Here is a 19,398-nt window from a genome sequence, read left to right as displayed (position 1 = left end):
AGACAGTCACACATTTACAAGTCCCAATAAATAATATTTACCTTCAAACTTGTTTTCCTTTTGAGATGTCTGATTTGGGACTTCCGGCGCGAGCGCCATTGCCGGTGGCTGGGAGCTGTCTCGGCTCCGAGACAGCTCCGGTTTCCCCCGGGGGTAGGAGCTCCGCAATCGCGCTGCGGGTTCCGGTGACCCACTGGAGGAGCGTCCCGTGGACAGGGCATTCCGGCGGGCCCCTTTGCGTCGTCCAGTTCTCGAGCTTCCCTTGTAAAAGGGAGGCTCGAGTGAACTGGCTCCGGCGCGGGGCTGAGGAAGCTGTCCCCAACCGGGGGAAACCAAGCGGCAGCCGGCCGCCGGCAGTGAGCGCCCCATTCTTCCGAAATTTGCTTGAAAAGAAGAAAACCGTAAGTAAGGATTACAATTTGGACCTAATTTGGACTGATTTGGACTGATTGGCTTATGGAGAGAAAATTTAAAAGAGGAAGTCCGTTTCTCTCCTTTGTGGCAAGATCAAAGTAACACCGGGGTTTGCTGTTGGTATTTTGGAATGCTTTGAACTTTTACGTTGATTTAGATTGTGGCTTAAGAAATCCCTTATTGGGATGAGACTTAGAAATCTGAACTATTTCTTCCGTTTAACAGAGGATTATAGTGAAAGAAAGTGTACCCTCTGATGGAGGGGAAAATGGCAGCTGAAATTTGATCAGTGAGGATGAAAAAGTACTGAGATATTGTTGTTTCCTGCTCGCTCCTGCCTATATCTCTCTGGTTCCCACGGTTCTCCCAGGCACAGCAATGTTATCAGGCCAGGAAAAAATCTTACTGCGATTGGAACTGAAACTTTTTCTGGGATTCAAAGTGCTATTAAGAACTTTGCTAAGGAACTCAAAGTAACAACTAGTGAATTTAAAGATACATTTAAAGATACAATTGTAGAGAATTATTTTCCAGAACTGTTATCTGAAGTTGAGAAGACACAGGTTCAACAAGAAGAAGGGCCTCATGGACGTGAGAGGTCCGAGGCTGCGGACAATGACTTTATAACGGCTTTCTGGGGTGAGAGTCCAGAAATGCAGGAACATCAACTCTGGGATTTAAAAATGGATTTGAAGAATGGACTAGAACCATTTGGAGATAAGGTACAAGCTGATTGGAAGAGTTCAGCAAAGGGACTTAGTACCAATGTTTTGGTCTTTAGATATCAAGGAAAAGGTGACATTCTGGAACAAAGAAGATGTGACATTGGGAAAGAAGAAGCTGGTGGAAGGGAAGGAAGATTTCAACTGGGAATTTGCTGGGGGGAAGACTGGTGGGAGAGTGAGATGGGAAGAGGGAGGATGGTGAGGAGGGGTGTGGGGTGAAGGAATTTATGAGAAATATCAGGAAGGCTAACCATGGTACTCCGACGTCAGAGGGAAACATAAGATTTGGAGAAGGGAAGAAATGTTTAGGTGTTCTTTATAATAATGTTAGGATTATAATATTTTTAAGGTAGGAATTTGAAGTAATAGCAGCAATAGTTTTACTAAGTGAAGAGAAAAAAGGATATAAGAAGTTGAGATTTAGAATATGATGTTATGTGATAATAATAAGTTGAAGGATATAAGATGTATAAGATGTTTATTTGACGTTTAAGATTCATGGTGAATGATTGTTAAATTAGCTATAAAGTTACTTAAAAGTAAATTAGAATTCGAATGCAGAAGAGAGAACGGGGGAAGTCCCCCCAAATAAGATTGGTAATGAGTTTATAATTAATAGATTCCTGTGTTCCTGTTTTGTTGAGGTATGTATTAGTTTTTGGGTTAGTCTTTGTTGTATTTGTTTTATATGTTGATTGAATGTGTTTATTTGCTGTTGTTTTTATGTGGAAAAACCAATAAATTCTTATTAAAAAAAAAAGAGATGTCTGATTTGGCAGAGGATGAGACTCTTAATCCCAGGGTTGTGGCTCTGAGCCCCATGTTGGGCAAAGGTTTCCTGCACTGCAGGGGGTGGGACTAGATGATCCTCAGGACCCCTTGCAACTTTGCAATTCTACAAAACCTTCCTCTCCCCACAAGACCTTATGCAGGTGAAAAATTCATGCATCATTGGATTAATAGATGACTAAAAAATGAACCCCTTCCCCCACGTCAGGCAGGATAGCTCCTTGCTCTGGAGACCTTAGACGGGAAGAAAATGAAAAAGAAATTGAACAGGGCGTCAGCTTCAAATGCCCTCTGCAAATGCAGCCTCGCCATTTCCACACTTTGACAGAAATAAACCTCATTGCATTGAGTGGGGCTTCTGCCCAGTTATATGTGTTTTGAGTGGATGCATTAACGTTCCTTATTTACAGGCCGGATTCTGTCTATAAGGGGCATCAAATGGGGTGTCCTCTGGATAATGCTGGAATTCATCTCCCATCTGACCCATCCAGCAAGGCCAGGGGGTCAGAGAGGATGGGAGTTGCAGTCAGGCAGCTTCCAGAGGGGGCCCCATGGGCTGTGCCACCCTATACATTACGCAGGGCACCTTCCCTCTGTTCCTCAGCCCCACCCCAAATACACAATGCTTCCCCTAGGAGCGTCATTTTGGCACAAGGTGCATCTGAATTCTCTCTTTGGATACTAACGGCTGGAACAACAAATGCCTATGGAATTGACCCCTCTCAAAGATCTGGCAGGACTCTCCGGCTCCACTTTCAGGGCCACTGACTAATGACTGGTGCAGCCTGCTCCCCCTTTCCTGCGTTTCCCACGGGGTGGTGGCAGATGTCGGAATAAATACAACTTCCCCCACCCCGCCTGAGCGCCCTTGCTCCATCCCCTATATGATGTTGGCCTCATTTGTGTGTCATCGTACGTTATCCTGTGAGGCTCCACTCGCCCCGTGGAAGGACACAAAAAGCAACTCATTTGTTCCAGCCACCCAGACCCCTCTTGTGGAAAACATGCAAGCAGGACCAGAGAGCAAAACCAGCCTTACCCCCCCCCCCCGCAGCCTTCAACCAATTTTACAAGCATGGGCTCCAATTTAAATAAAACTTTTTTTCTTTGGGGGGGGCAGATAAGCCCTGATCCCCTCCACCTTCGGCTTGGTTTTGTCACTCGCCCTTGCTCACCTCCAGCACCTTCCCCTGCTCCTTGTCGGTGGCACGCACCCCTTGGCCCGGGTGCCCTGACCTGGGGGTCTGGCCCACTGTCCACCCCCACTGCTGATAGGCAACAACACCACGCTGAGAGCAGCAGGAAAGGTGGGCAGCACTAGGCGAGCGAAGGGTTGTGGCTGCTGCCACCACACAAGAAATGCACACATGAGATTGTGACCTCGCCTACTGGGTTCTGGCCGTCAGCAGTTCTCGGAGGGAAGCCCCTGCAGTACAGAGAGGAGCATGAAAATAAGCTGCTTTGAACACTCTGGACCTGAGCAGGATGCTGCCCCATCTTCTTTATGGGACCCAGAGACACTCTGGAGAAAGGTGTCCCTAGATGCCTGCATGCCACTTTGCAGCCCCTTCCACACCACCCTCGATGAAAAAAGCAACCATCATTACAAATGAGAGGGGCCAAAAGCCACATCAGCAACCCCAGGTATAAGTTGAGTTGAGTGGCCATTTTGCCTAGAATGAACAACGCCCCCCCCCCAAAAAAAACCACAAATGTTGTTGGCTGTGTCCCTAACACATTTTTCTTGCATTGGCAGTCAGAATGCAGAAAAACAATGGGAGCAATAAGTATGTTCAAGAATGCTGTTTGAAGGTGCACAACACAGTGTGACTTTAGATGACACAATGGGCTTAGATTGAACCCTTTTTAAAGTACGCCATGCTGGAAATAGGCATACATGATAGAACTGAGCAAATGCTAATATTGCATTAGGTTGCAGAGCAGAGAGAGAGAGAGAGAGAGACTGACTGACCAATAAGGGTTATTCTATCACTGCTGCTCAGAGCTGCCTTGGGCTCTTCCGCAACTGTCACCTAGTAACAATCACTCCCTCTAGCTCCCTGCACTGTTTCTACCCCAATTGGTCATTATTACTTTAAAAACTAGTACCTGAGCTTGTTCCTTTCCTCCTCCCTCCCCATTCCCCTTTCTTTTTATGTCACCTATTTTAGCTTGTTTTTCATTGATCTGTGAAACTGCATTCTTATTTCCTCACAAACAGATGCCTTTGTTGAAAGAAACTAGTTTGAGAAGCACATTCACACTAAATCAAGCATTGCTGCAACCCGCAAGTTTTCAAACCGTAGTGATGTGGGGTGGAGCAGAGAAACAAACTGCTATGACTGTCAGAAACGCAGCTTAAATTATGGCAAGGTGTTGTGAGCAGGTGCCAGCAACATTGGTACCTAGTTCTGGTGAAATCGCTTATTCCCCCCTCACGCCACTTTTTGTCCCCCAAACAGCTCTGTGAGGTTGACTGGTATCAGGAACAGCAAGTGGTCCAGGGGACTCTGAATTCCTAAAGCTAAAAAGGGACTTGAACCCAGCTCTCCCCAAGCCTACATTTCTAGGCACCTGGTTGCCTCCCCCCTCTCTGCCGCCCAAAGTCAACGAGGGCCGGCTGAAAAGTTATGCACTTACCTGTTTGCACAGATTGTTAGGACCCACCTTATTTTGGTGACAGTAAGTTGTTTTAAATTGCTTTTAACTATTGTACTTAGTGGTTGTAACCTGTACTGGAACCTTAGGGTAAAGGGTTGATTCATAATAAGAATAAGGGGGGAGCTTTATCCTCCAAGTCATCTGAATTAGGCACTAATTTCTTAAAATGATAATCAACTGGCAGCTGCTTCTCTCGCCCAGTGGAGCAAACAGTTTGCATTCTTTTCTTCCTTTTCTCTCTGCTCAAATCACAAAGGCCTCATTTCCTGGTGTTCTCTTAAGTCGCACGGATGGTTGAAGATTCTCCCCCAACTGGGACATTTTCATGGCTTCCCCCATGTGTAGGTCCCTCTGTGACTCCGTAATAGGAAAAGCTTTTGCCACAGTGGAAACGCTTGTGCGCTTTCTGCTCAGTATGGATCCTCCGATGCAACTGAACCTCTTTGCACACTCGGGACACTCGTATGGTTTCACTTCCACGAGGCCTCTCTGATGGCGCACCCAGATCTCTCGCTATGGAAAGGGCTTCTCACCCTAAGACCATTCGTAAACTTTCTCTCCCCTGTGCATCCTCTAGTGTTCAGCCAGGGCGGATTCTCACTGGAAGCTCTCCCCACACACGGGGCATTCGTAGGGATGTTCTTTGGCATTCATAGAATCATAGAGCTGGAAGAGACCCCAAGGGCCATCCAGTCCAACCCCCTGCCAAGCAGGAAACACCATCAAAGCATTCCTGACAGATGGCTGTCAAGCCTCCGCTTAAAAACCTCTAGGACCCAAACTGTGCTGTCCGTTCCTCCTATGATTTGAGGAGAAGGGCTTTTCTGCTCCAAAGTGCATTGGGCTTTCACTAAAGGGAACTGGACGTCTGGGAGAGGGCTGTGTTCATTTGCTCCCTGGTGTCCTTTGGACTCATGCTTTTGATCTGGAATCTCAGCTAACAAAGAAAAATTCCTTAGGGATATTTCCCTAAGGAAACAACTTCCCCTTGGTGGGATTTCTCCGTCTTGATCTCTCTCCTTTTACCTGCAGGTGATGGTGAAAACAAAAACATTTTTTAAACATTATGTGTGTGAGGAAACCCCTGAGGAGAACCTGAGCACAAGAGCCCCATCCCTTCTAGAGTCTCCAGCAACCGCTATTCAGGAACATTACTGCTTCCAACCACGGAGGCAGAGCATATAACCATCCAAAGTCCTATCCTCCAGGAATTTTATCTAATCCTCTATTAACGCCCTCCAGGTTTTTCAGCCATTGCAAGGGCCCACACTTCACAATGTGTAGTAATATTGATTAAGAATAATAGCCAAGATCGCACCAGGTATTCCTGTCTAGGGAAGGAGCTCCATAACTTGTCTGCCACACCACAGATGGTGCCTTCTGCCAGGCCAGCCCATTGGTCCATTGAGGTCAATATTGCCTCCACTGACTGCCAGCTGCTCTGCAGGGTCTTCAGGTAGGGGGCCTTGCCAACTATACCTGCAGATGTACTGGCCTGCTGGGAAAATGGAGCACTGGTGGAGGAAGGTGGGGGCGGGGGTGTGTGTGCACTGCCACGGGTGTCATCCTTGAGTAGTAGTAGTAATTTATTACGCCCATTAGTCCATATCAAAACAACAATAACAACAATACATCATGTAACATTTGAGCAGATACAAATTAAACAGTTTCCCACTTTAAAACAGCCTCTATATATATATATACAAAATTTTCAGTTGGATAAGACAGTTGTATTCAATAAAATTCATTCGTCCATCTAAAACTTAATTTAGACTCTATCAAATAAAATATAATTTTACTGCTAAGTAATGGTTATTTGGTTTAGCTGAGCTATCAGAATCATAAAGTGATCCATTTCTCCCCTTATGGAATAAAACATTAATCCTTCAGGGAGGTGACATTCGGCGCGCTGTCCACCCACGACTCAGGCTCCCACGCCTACCGCAAGCTGTCGGAGGAAAGGGGTACAGCAGCTCCCCTTCCCCCAACTCGACGGCCGGCAGTAGATGTGGGAGTCATGGGCAGACAGTGCGCTGTTGCTCACCCCGTGCTCCCGGCTGGAGCAGGCAGGCAGGAGAGAGGACAGGAAGGAGGCAGGCGAGTGGGAAGGGGAGACGAAGGAAGCAGCTATCCTGCACCTGGGAGGGCACCCTCCGCGCATCACCCGCCTCGGGAGCACGCCCGCCCTATGCATATGCTCCACCACTGGATGGGAGTGTTGTAGCCTGAAGCATACAGAGGGCACCAGGTTGGCAATGCTGAAAGCGTCTGTTTCAATCTTAAATTCTTTGCCAGCATGCTAAAAACGAATTAAATTAGAATTAGCAACCGGACTTTAAGGAGTTCTCTTCACGGAATAAAGTCCCGTTTGCTAAATCAGAACTCCCGTCCATTTAGGGCAGGGGCAGATTTTCTCCGATTCAAAAGTGACAAGGAAGCCTACGAATGAAAATGTTACAGTATGAATACCACAACTTACTAGGTATGTGTGGTTTTGTGTGGGTGTGTAATGAAAAGCATGGGAAGCAATAAAAAAGCATTCGCTGCTCCTTGAGAAAACATTCAGCAACTGCAAAGACCTGGGGGCATTAAAAAAAGATACTAAATATCACGTGATCACCTAGTCATTTCCAGGAAGGGAAACTCCCAGTGGCTGAAAACTGAGAAAGTGAAACTTAACTCGGCTCTTTGGGGCGAGGGCGCCATGGCTGCTGCTGCAGGGGGTCACATCCAGCGTCTAAGTGATGAAGTCACTTGCTCCATCTGCCTGGGTTACTTCAAGGATCCAGTGACCATCCCAGAGTGTGGGCACAACTTCTGCCAATCCTGCCTGATCCAGTGCTTTGGGGAATCGGAGGCAGAGGCTTCCTGCCCTCAGTGCAGAGAAAGAGTTCAGAGAAGGAGCCTCATTCCCAACCGGCAATTGGCAAACCTCGTAGAATTAATTGAGAATCTCAGCCTTCAAGGAGGGAAAGAGGAAGAAAGAAATGGTGGAGTCTGCGAGGATCACCAGGAGCCCCTGAAACTCTTTTGCAAGGAGGATGAAGCCCCCATCTGCGTGGTGTGTGACAAATCAAAGGAACATGAAAATCACAAGGTGATTCCTCTGAAGGAGGCTTTCGAGGAATACAAGGTAGGAGATCCCCGGATCTTGAGAGGGTGAAATAGCTGTGGATTCTTCTTGGGAGGTTTTCTTTTTAATTCTCGGGTCCAAAGTAGGCATGGCATGAATTGGTGGTTGTTTATTATGTAACCTGAGGGCTCCTGGGATGGCTGGGAGGAGGGAGTTGAAGTCTTTCTCTCCGCCAGGGGGACTAAGGGATTTCCCTTGAGATCCCTGAGTATCATCTGCAAAGACTAGGTAGAAGTCTGTAAGCAAGGGGGGAGCTAACTGGGTCTCTGAGCCCCACAGGGGTGCCACAGAAAAAAGGTAGCTGGTCCAGGAAGTCATGGACCCCAAAAAGGTTGATTACCTCTGGACTTCTATTTCCTCCCATAAATTACATTGCTATTACAGCAAGGCCACTGGGCGCAAGAAGCCAGTATAATATTCATCTCCTTTATGTCTCAATCTAACCTGAGTTTTCCTTTCCAGGGAGAGATCTGTCACTGCCTGGAGATTCTGAGGAAAGAGAGAGAGGAAATCCTGGGCTATCCAGCAGACCTGGAGAAGGAAAGCAAAGACCTCCTTGTAGGTGTCTCTGTTGTTACTAGTGAGGGAACAAGCACTTGAAGAATCAAGTCATCAGGACTGAGGAGGGATGGGGAAATCTGCCCATTTCAGCTTCTCCCCATTTCTCCTTTTTCCATATCAGTCTGTTTATTAATTTATTATTCTGAAAATGAATTACATGTTAGGGTAGCTACCTCCTTGTATAAATATTTTGATCTGTACTTTACCCTGATAAATATTTTTTTGGTGAATATTACCTGGCTGGGTCAACCTTGAAAATATCAGAGGTGTGAATTCCAAAGGATTGCTCTATTTTGGACTCCATCTTTTTTCATCAATAGCAAATTAGGTAAGTTCACCTTAGAATGGAGATACATTTAGTTTATTTCCCATTGTCATTAATTATGTGAATAGCAGTCAATGAGAAGCCTGAGGACTTGTGAGCTAAAAGGGTGGAAACAATTCAATCCAAATCTGGATTTACCATAAATATTACTAAAGAATCATTTTTCTAAATGTGCGCTTTTGTTCATTTTTAGGAAACTCTGACCATTTTGAATCTTTAAAGAAAATAGGGGAGCTATAGGGATGAACTCTGCACTTTGTCCTCCTCCTTCTCCTCCTCCTCTGTTTCTGTTGCCTTCCTACACCTAAATGGCCCCAGCCTAAACTGAGGTGTGTTTTATGTCCCTGGATGTCCTCTGAACAACTTAGAACTCTGCTTATGCCATGCCCAAAAACATGCAGGAAACATCCTTGGCTAGAAAAAGAGCTCCTTGTTTGAGGCTGTAGCTCTCTGCGAAACAGAAGTCGACAGAAACAGCTATGGAGAGGGCTTCCCCTCAAAATAAATGTTTACTTCTTTAGTCACTGGAGGTTTCATGTCTATGAAAAATCAGAAGTTTCCTCCCTGTGGAATTCTCATCATTCTCTTCCTGATGTTTTGAAGGCTGACCATCTTCCACACTCAGACTTCCTCTTTTCTTGCAGAAATTAACAGAAACGGAGAGGCTGAAGGCTGTGGAGAAGTTCAAAGAACTGCACCACTTCCTGGAAGAACAGGAAAAACATCTGCAGAATCATGTGGAAGAGGTGGAGAAGGAGATTGCAGGGAGAAGGGATGAGCAGCTGGCCAGACTCTCCAGGAAACTCTCCTCTCTTGAGAGGGTCATCAAGGAGATGGAGGAGAAGCGTCAGCAGCCAGCGAGTGAACTCCTGCAGGTAAGACGGTGGCAGGAACAGCCCAAGGCTCCAGGAAGAGGCTGCCTCCCATCCTTTATGGGTATTCTGCTCTTTGCTGATGCTTTGTCTCCTAATGCCTTCCAGCTTGGCAAAGCTGCCTTCCTGCCCTGTGAGGGCCTTCACCAAGGATGCATTCAGGCCTCCTTCCAACATGAGCCAGTCTCTTGACCAAGCTTCTCTTCCCGTTTCCTCCACAACTTCTTGGTTGATCACCTTCCCCATGGATCCAGATCGGCTCAAATTGGTGCTCAGTCACAGTGACCAAAGAGCAAGACAGAGGGACTGATCCAGGCTGCTGCTTCTCCCACACCTTTCCTCCAGGAAAACCCGCTCTTTATTGCTGAACTAGAGCAAACATCAGCCAGGTTTTCTCCGGATTGACCTTTGCTTTGATGTTGCACTAAGGAGCAGGTTTTTCCTGAGGGAAAGCGACAGGGCAAAGGCAAAACCCTTTGGACCTGTGTTTTCTGGTCACAGGAAAAGCAGAAGTGTGGATGAACTCAAAAGAAACACTGAGCTGTTTTATTACCCCTTTGGAGGCATTTTATGCTGCAGGTGCCTTTTAAATTTCCACTCGGAAAGTAGAATTTGAAATTTCGGAACTTCTATGGAAGACAGTGCCCTGGCAGGATTATCCTGTAGACTTTTCTTACGTCTGAATTACACAATGCAAACTGGATTAAAGTTACTAAATTATATCCTAAGACATGAGATGAGTTGGAATCTTCTCTTGAACCCACAAAGGTAAAATTTCCCTAAAATGCTGGTGGATTTTCATAAGGATTTTAAACAATAATTGCAAACTGATGTGGAAATGTGGAGAACTTGATATTGGAACAATTCATAATATCACATTGGAAAAATAAAAGCTGTGACAAACAAAAACTGGCTGATTCTGCCATCCCTACCCAAAACCTTGGCATGTGCCAGGAAGACTGACATCCCAGGGCCAGGCTGTTCCTCCACTATGAGGAGGTCTGAGGGGTCTTCCTAGTGTGTCCTGTGGTGTGCAGTGAATTCCCTTCTCTTTTCCCCTCTAGGATGTGAGAAGCACTTTGCAGAGGTAAGTGAATCTGGTTCATTCGCATTATCATCACTTTGTAGCAGAGATGCAAACACCTCAAACATGGCCCTCCAGGGGCTGCAGGGGGGAGACTGTAGGACTCACTCCCTGCAGCATCTCACAGGTAAAAGCAGGGCCCCATCCTTGGAACTTGTAGCCCCCCCCCATTCTCCCTCCAAGGTTCACAGTCAACTGCCTCCTCCCTCCCTCCCCACATCACTTCACCCAGGGATGGGGGCTCTTTTCTTTCTCTTGCACTTTCTCTTCATTGACTTTTTGGTAATTTGAAACATCTACAAGAGAAAGTGCCAAAGATGCTTGGGAAGAGCTTAGGAAGTACCAATAGATTTCCATGTCCAACTAGAGGTCCCCCAACTCTGGTAACTCAGCCCCTTTGAGGCACTTAGGGAGGGAAGGTCTGTTGGTCTAGAATAGGTGGGTTGTTTTTCTTGAGAGCGTTTCCAGCATGAGAGGCTGAAGGAGGTCTGGAGTGGGGAGGGAAAGTCTGGTTGTTTCCTGCCTCTGGAGGGAGTCCCATGGGGCATGGGGTTGTGCCCTTCCTGGGTGAAAGAGGGAGCAGGAAGGGTTGAGGTTGTTCACCTTGGCCTCACGGCAGCTGTGGACATCACTCACATCCTCTGGAGTGGCTCAGGGAGGGAGGGATTGCAGGGACCCCACTTCAGGGGTTTGGTTCTTACATCCTGGGACCTTCCCAGAAAGTTGTTATGGGGCAGCATCGTTGGAAGCCATGGGAGCCCTCCGGTGGTGTCACACAGGTTTACATCTTGTCCTTGTGCTGTTTAGCATCCTTATGAAGCCACTGACAGCTGTCCTCTGGGGTTTTGGACTGAGGTCTCCCCAATCTGTGGTGGACACCCAGCTTTATACCACTTTTCCATCTCTGTCAGGGCAGGAAGTTGAAATGCTAGACCAGGACTTGGAGGTGGGTGTCAACAGATGAAGCTGAATCCTGAAAATGACTTGTTGGGAAATGAACTTCAACTTTGTTCATGTTATTGAGATCTCCTGCAATAATTTGGGAGACGGTGCCACAATGGGACCATTCCTTGTTTTCCTTTTCACCAGGTATGAGAAAAGAGAGAGACCAGAGAAGCCACTGGCTTTCCCTCCAGAGCTGAGGAACAGGATCTTGGAATCCTGTGATCTGAATGGCCTTGTGGAGGATACAATGAAACAATGGAAAGGTAATGAAAAATGGGTGTCAGGATTTGACACTGGGAATTCTATCACTTCTTCAGAACTGAACATGCCAGGCTCTTATTGCATGGTCAAAACAAAATCGAAAATTCTTTCTAGTAGCACCTTAGAGACCAACTGAGTTTGTTCCTGGTATGAGCTTTCGTGTGAACTCAGTTGGTCTCTAAGGTGCTACTAGAAAGAATTTTCGATTTTGTTTTGACTATGGCAGACCAACACGGCTACCCACCTGTAACTGGTCTTATTGCATGGAGTTGAGTAACCCCAGGTTACCTTCCTTCTTGGTGCTCCAACCTTCATTTCCTGTCCTCAGAATGGCCCGTGTATATTGTGACGCTGAATCCTGTAAAGAAAGTCTGAAACAGAGTGTAGAGCAAAGGAAGGATTTTTTCCTCCCATGTGCTTCCTGTTTCAATTATACAGAACCTCCTTTTCCTTGTGGTTCTCTGTCTGGAATGTGGAAAGGGGCATTAAGAAGCCCCCAGTTCCCCCCTCTGCCTCCTGCTCAGGCTTGTTTCTCAGCAGCGGAGCCAAGGCCTGAGCCGTCTCCTCCTCAGATGTCCCCCTGCAGCTGCCATATCTAGTGCTTCTCCCTTCAAGATCTCCTGAGAGGAGATGGAGACATTGAGGATGGAAGCAAGAGCACATGAGCCCCAAAAGGGCACAATTCTGCTTGTTAACAACCTTGAAGGTTTGTGAGGAAGGAGTTCTTTTTGCCTGAGAGCTCTGCCAATCCTTCCTCATCAAACTTCACTTCTCCTTATGTTTCACAATTTTGGCTTTAATTATTCCCCCCACCACTTAATTGGGAAGATGTTAAGGCTGCCTCCATCTCCCCTCTGCCTCCTTTTGCACGATTACTATTGCACTGCCTCCCCTCCAGTCCAAGAATGTAGAGCCCAATTTCAGGGACAAAGTTCAGAGACCATCAGGATTTATGCTGAATATTCTTAATCTGCTATTTGAAGCTTTAATTAATTTCACATATTCTTCCTATGATTTCCTTGTTTTTAATTATTTTATGTTGCCCTTACACTTTATATATTTTTTGCTTCCTCAGATGCTCTGCTATTCAGAGAACAGATTCAGAAAGGTAAATTCGCTTCCCCCCCATATGGTCCCCCTTCATTGCACACACAGCCCAACAAGACAATGACAAAAATCTACCGACAGCATACAAATCAATATGGCTAACCTGACCAAAAACACCCGCCCACCCCACTCACACAGGAGACCAAAGAACACCACAGCCAACCACAAAAGAACAATCACACCCCACGCCAACCCCGACCTCTCACACCAGCAAATGAGCACAAGCGAACAACAGAGAACCCACACAGACAACGCTGACACCAAACTTTACACATATTAAGTAAAACAGAAACATCGTCACCCTACCACACCTATCTCCCCATCCCACCCACCTCTCTCCCCCTTCTCTTCCTAATGTCTCAACAACAAAAACCAATTTGTAAAAATGTTATATGGAAAAATACGAGAGAAACATTGCATGACCTTTGTAAACCAAGAAAATCTTTAATAAAAATAATTTCTTAAAAGAAAGAAAGGCAAATTTTTAGGGGAGGAACAATTTCAAAGGAGGGATTGGGACTGATATTTCATGGGTGTTGAACCGACTGCTCTGCAGACTTTGGGACCCCCATCAATGGCGTCACTCTGGGTAACAGTCCTCTAGCGGTGTTTGGGTTCTTCGTATGTCCCATGAATGAACTAGGAGAGGGTTGAAAGGTTTGGATTGGGGGCACAGCTTGTCCGTGCGAAGAACCTGCACACTAGTCTTAGTTCAATTCCTGCCTATAGACTATTCTCCTGATTTCCCCCTCCATTTTATAGATCTTGCTTTCTTTCATAAAATTTATATACTGCTTGATTGTAGGAAAAAGCCTCAGAGCCTTACAATATCTTACAAAAGCCCTTAAGTGTGGGAATATAGAATCATAGAATCATAGAATCATAGAGTTGGAAGAGACCACAAGGGCCATCCAGTCCAACCCCCTGCCAAGCAGGAAACACCATCAAAGCATGCCTGACAGATGGCTGTCAAGCCTCTGCTTAAAGACCTCCAAAGAAGGAGACTCCACCACACTCCTTGGCAGCAAATTCCACTGTCGAACAGCTCTTACTGTCAGGAAGTTCTTCCTAATGTTTAGGTGGAATCTTCTTTCTTGTAGTTTGAATCCATTGCCCCGTGTCCGCTTCTCTGGAGCAGCAGAAAACAACCTTTCTCCCTCCTCTATATGACATCCTTTTATATATTTGAACATGGCTATCAGATCACCCCTTAACCTTCTCTTCTCCAGGCTAAACATACCCAGCTCCCTAAGCCGTTCCTCATAAGGCATCGTTTCCAGGCCTTTGACCATATACTTTTCAGGTGCGCTCGCACCTGTGGTTATTTGTGTTTGATTGTGTTTAATTATGCTTAATTTTACTGTATCCTTCCACCTGAAAGGAAAAGTAGTAGCAGGATCCGGCAGGCGATTCACTGCTGGGATCCTTCCGCAGGGTTCTTTTGGCTCCAAAGTTTGAACTTAGAAATGGTCAGTTAATCTGCTTCCCGCCCAATTTAGGGCAGCACAACAGTGTTGTGATTGGTTTGTGTATTGATTATGACGTTGGTTGTTCACTCAATAAAAAGCTGCCGCTCCCTGTTTGTGGTGTGGAGAACGCACGGAAAAGTCCAGTGAGAAGAACGTTGCGTGGCAAGCCTAGGCAAAGCGAAAGCGAAACCATCCATCCATGCAGGGCAGCCAAAGCCGTTGCCCTCCAGACTGCAGTCTTCATAGTTTTATTTTCATTTTGCTTTTAAGATCTTTTATTTGGCCATTCAGTTTTGGCCACCTTTAGCCTTATTTTCCTCTTCGGAGTTTTGGACCAGACAGACGCTCACAGCCATCTACGACGAGGCAATCTTCACGAACTCAGAACTCGAAAACCTTCAGATTGCAGCCAGCAGTTCTTTTCGTCCACGGCGCGGTGTGAGCAGGCTCCGGAATTACCGGCCGTCCCATCCACAGGCTGCCTATCCCTGCAACTGGCATCCCGTGTGAGGCCAACTTGGTCCTGCACACGGGAGGCGCCAGCAAAGAATCCCCACAACTGGTGCCCCGTGTGAGGCAATACACGAGAGGCACTGAATATTCCTACAACTGGTGCTCCGGTGGGAGGCTACTCTTCAGATACGTTTCAGAAACCCATCCGGAATCTCAACTTCCCTGCAACTGGCATCCCATGTGAGGCCAACTTGGTCCTGCACATGGGAGGCGCCAGCAAAGAATCCCCACACTTAAGGAGAATCTTGCACAGTCAGTCCAATGTCCATCTTGTGGAGTTCTCATGTATGGGGAACCACCCTTGCATTTTGTTTTCCCTCCACCCAATCTGGAGAGGTTCTTTTGGAGCTACTCTAGATTTGCTTGGATTCTCCCCTCATGAAGTGTGTTAAGAAGGGCACCCGCAAGCACCCAGTCCCTCCTCTACCTCCTGCCCAGGCTGGTCTCCCAGCAGCAGAGCCAAGGCCTGAGCTGCCTCTTCCTCAGAGTTTCAACCTCACCAGCCATTTCTCGTGCTTCAGCCATCCCACTCTCCTCCGAGTTCCCATAGTTCTTTTGAGATCAGCCCCATTCCAGTTCTGTCGATTCTTCCTCTGCAATCTGATTTGTCAGCATGCTTGGAAATTCCTGTTTCAACAGCTTTTTCCCACCAGTTTACTTGGGGCAGATGTTAACCTTCCTCCAGCCATTCAGTACAGATCCCCATTTAATTTGTGGGTTTTGAATGATTGTATTCTGCCATTTTCTAGTATGATTTACCATTTCTGATTTTTCCATGGAATAGCAGAGTGTGAAAGGATCCCAAAGATCATCTAGTCCAACCGCCTGCAATGCAGGAATTACAGCTAAACACGTTAGTTATTTTAATTCCTTAGGCCTACATTTAATCTTTTGCTTGAAATAAGGAAACAACAGGTGCTATGTAATGCTGATGTTTTGTAAAATGATTTTCTTTGAGCTATTGCATTGTAGCCTGTTAAGCCTCTCTTTTTGCTTCCTCAGATGTTCAGTCATTCAGAAATCTTCAGAGAGGTAAATTTCACATGGAGACCCCAATTCTTTTTCTCAGACAGGTTCTCTATATTTTCATGATTAAAATTTATCCTCTTGGCGGAATTTTAAAATTTGGCAAAATGTCTCAATTTGTTTTGTTTGGTTGTTTGGTTTACAGTAACCCATGAAAAAATTTCTAGTGCATTAGACTCAGATCTAAGGCACCTAGCCTAGAGCAGAGAATCGCAACAGAGCAGCATCTTAAGCTAGCGACATACTGTATAAAACCCTTCTCTTGTGCCTGAACTCAAAGGACGCTGGCTCAGCTACAAGATCTTGGAGAAGGAGTCCGGGAGGGCAAGAGTTAACATCCCCCTGCCCTTAAGGAGAGTCCATATGTACATGTTTAACAGTTTAATAAATTGTTCTGTGCACACTTATCTTCACAAAGAAGTGAAATCCCATTGATCTGAAAGGGAATCTGGGTTTTCGGCTGTTTTTTATTTATTTACCAAGATGTCTGTCTCTGTCTCTCGGCTGGCTCTGCCTAATCTTCTCTTTCTTTCATCTTCTCCCCAACAGCAAATGTCACTCTGGATCCAGACACAGCTTATCCCCAACTCATCCTGTCCAAGGATCGGGAAAGCCTGAGATATGGAGACAAAGTTCAAGACCTGCCTGACAATCCTGAGAGATTCAACTTCCAGCCTTGTGTGTTGGGATGTGAGGGATTTAGAGCAGGCAGACATTTCTGGGAAGTCACTGTGGAAAGTGGGGAATGGTGGGCTGTGGGGGTTGCCAGGAAGTCTGTGGAGAGAAAGGGCGACTTCTCCTTAAGGCCTGAGGAAGGAATCTGGGCTGTGGGGAAGTCTGGAGGAAAGTACTGGGCCTTCTCCTCCCCTCCTCTGTCCCTGAGTGAGGAGCCCAGGAGGATCCGGGTGACTCTGGACTATGAAGGGAGACGTGTGTCTTTTTCTGACGCTGACTCAGGAGCCGAACTCTACACGTTCTCAGGAGCTGCGTTCTCTGGAGAGATCCTCCTCCCTTTCTTTCATCTGTGGGGGAATAAAACCCACCTCAGTATCTCATGAGGAGACTAAATCTGCCTCTCAGGCCCAGCAGGAGTTTTTCTCCAGACCAGAGTGACTGATATAAAAAAAAATAACCCACCAAGAGCACTTTGTGCAGTTTTTCAAGGGCCTTTTGACAGGATTCATTCCAGTCAAAATCAAGATAAATTATAAAAGAAAAATGGGGTTGTTGTGGCTTTGCATTCTCCTTCCTTTTCCCAGAATTCCCGTTGCCACTTACTTCTTAAAGAGACAGTAACACGTTTAACAGTCCGAATAAATAATATTTTCCTCAAACAGGCTCCCTGACCTTCAATCTTGTTTTCCTTTTGAGATGTTTGATTTGGCAGAGCACGAGACTCTTAACCCCGGGTTGTGGGTCTGAGCCCCATGTTGGACCCTCAACTCTGCAATTCTAGGAAACCTTTCTCTCCCCACAAGACCTTATTCAGCTGAAAAATTCATGCATCATTAAATTAATAGATGACTAAAATATGAACCCCTTCCCCCACGTCAGGCAGGATAGCTCCTTGCTCTGGAGACCCTAGATGGGAAGAAAATGAAAAGAAATTGAACAGGGCTTCAGCTTCACATGCCCTCTGCAATTACAGCCTCGCCATCTCCACACTTTGACAGAAATAAATCTCATTGCATTGAGTGGGGCTTCTGCCCAGTTATATGTGTTTCAATTTACTGGCTTGATCCTGTATATCGGGGGCATCAAACGGGGTGTCCTCTGGATAATGCTGGACTCCAACTCCCCTCCGACCCATCCAGCAAGGCCAGGGGTCAGAGAGGATGGGAGTTGCAGTCTGGCAGCTACCAGAGGGGTCCCATGGGCTGTGCTGCCCTATACATTTCGCAGGGCACCGTCCCTGTGCTCCTCAACCCCACCCCAAATACGCAACACTCCCCCAAGGAGCATTTTTTTTGTCAGCAGGACTCACTCTGGTTCCACTATCAGGGCCACTGACTATGGACTGGTGCAGCCTGTTCTCCTTTTCCTGCATTTCCCACGGGGTGGTGGCAGATGTTGGAATAAATACACTCCCCCCACACCTGCTTGAGGGCCGCCTCCCCTTGCTCCATCCCCTATATGATGTTGGTTTGTGTGTCATTGTATGTTTCCCTGTGAGACTCCTCTCTCACCCCGTGGAAGGACACAAAAGTGGCTCGCTTTAAAGCAGCACGGACAGGGAAGCCCAAGGAGCTGGCGCTTGCTCGGCGGGTCGCCCCTGGACTAGCAGCAGCGCCAGCGGGATGGACTGCGCATGCTCGGATTTCCGGGCATGTGCAGTCTGTCCTGATGAATGTGTCCTGACGTCACGATCTGTGCGTCTGGACGCCCCAATCCAGGGGGTGCCTCCACGGCAACGCCGCCCCTGGTGCTCCAGAGGCTTCCTATGCCATCTGGCCCCGGGCACCCTGAGCTGGGGGTCTGGCCCGCCCCCCACCCCCACTGCCGACAGACAACACCATGCTGAGAGCAGCAGGAAAGGGGTGCAGCACCAGGCAAGCGAAGGGTTGTGGCTGCTGCCACCACACAAGAAATGCACACATGAGACTGTGACCTCGCCTACTGGGATTTGGCCGTCAGCAGTTCTCAGAGGGAACCCCCTGCAGCACAGAGAGGAGCATGAAAATAATCTGCTTTTGAATGTTCTTGTTAAGTACTCAGCTAGGATAGGAGGCAGAGGCAGTGTTGGTTCCAAATGTCCTTTATTATTAACAACGGAACTAGAACTCAAGAACAACCCATGCTGCGTGTGAGCGTGTCCGAGCCAGACTGACTTGCTGCTGCCTAAAACTCTGTTCAGAGAAAAAGAGTGCTTAGTTAGCTTGTTTCTGATAGGAGTGTTCGCCCACCTGGCTTTAAAAAAATTAGCCTTAAAAAAAACAAAACACAGAGGGTGGGGCCACCGCCCCAAGTGTTACCCCCACCAGGGCAGGCCCCCCGCCCCCCCTCGCTACGCCCCTGTCGGAACCCCCCTTTCTGCAGGTCAAGGAAGACCTAATTCTTACTACACAGTGCTGAGGGCTGTTAGGAGGCACCCCTGTTCCCTTCCGAGAGCTACGATTCCCAGGGAAGAGGGATGAATTGTTTAACCACCCTGGGAATTATAGTCCTGTGAAAATTGGGGGATCCTAAAATGCCTCTTTCAGGTGTCGTGAGAGGTCCCAGCTGCGCTATACACTTAAACCACTATCACAGCATTTTGAACTGTTCTTTTTGTAGAATGGTAGAGTCAGGAGGGACCCCAAGGGTCATCTAGGGGTATAAATAATAAATTATTATTATATTATAATTATTTCCTAGTTCATCCCCCTTCAATGCAGGAATCATTTGCCCGATGTGGCACTTGAACCTGTGATCCTGCGATTAAGAGTCTCATGCTCTACCGACTCAGGAAAAGCTTCCTGTCTAATCCTGGAGAGCTGCTGCCAGACATTGCTGACCACACTGAAATAGGTGGAG

At 46.9% G+C, this 19,398-nt stretch overlaps 1 protein-coding gene across 1 annotated transcript in view; it reads left to right on the top strand.

Moving 5' to 3' along the window:
- Window positions 1-7,269: 7,269 nt before the first annotated feature.
- The window catches only part of LOC117042732 (zinc finger protein RFP-like), a 30,135-nt gene continuing 18,006 nt past the window's right edge, over window positions 7,270-19,398 (top strand). Inside the window, exons 1-7 of the mRNA XM_033142357.1 lie at window positions 7,270-7,722; window positions 8,185-8,280; window positions 9,253-9,483; window positions 10,545-10,567; window positions 11,654-11,772; window positions 12,846-12,878; window positions 15,862-15,891. Coding sequence (XP_032998248.1) covers window positions 7,294-7,722; window positions 8,185-8,280; window positions 9,253-9,483; window positions 10,545-10,567; window positions 11,654-11,772; window positions 12,846-12,878; window positions 15,862-15,891 — 961 coding nt within the window. The 5' untranslated portion in view covers window positions 7,270-7,293. The remainder of the gene's footprint in view (window positions 7,723-8,184; window positions 8,281-9,252; window positions 9,484-10,544; window positions 10,568-11,653; window positions 11,773-12,845; window positions 12,879-15,861; window positions 15,892-19,398) is intronic.

The sequence above is a fragment of the Lacerta agilis genome, chromosome 2 (genome assembly GCF_009819535.1).
Source record: "Lacerta agilis isolate rLacAgi1 chromosome 2, rLacAgi1.pri, whole genome shotgun sequence".
In the NCBI taxonomy this organism is placed as follows: domain Eukaryota; kingdom Metazoa; phylum Chordata; class Lepidosauria; order Squamata; family Lacertidae; genus Lacerta; species Lacerta agilis.
This window is presented reverse-complemented; position numbering and strand designations above follow the sequence as displayed.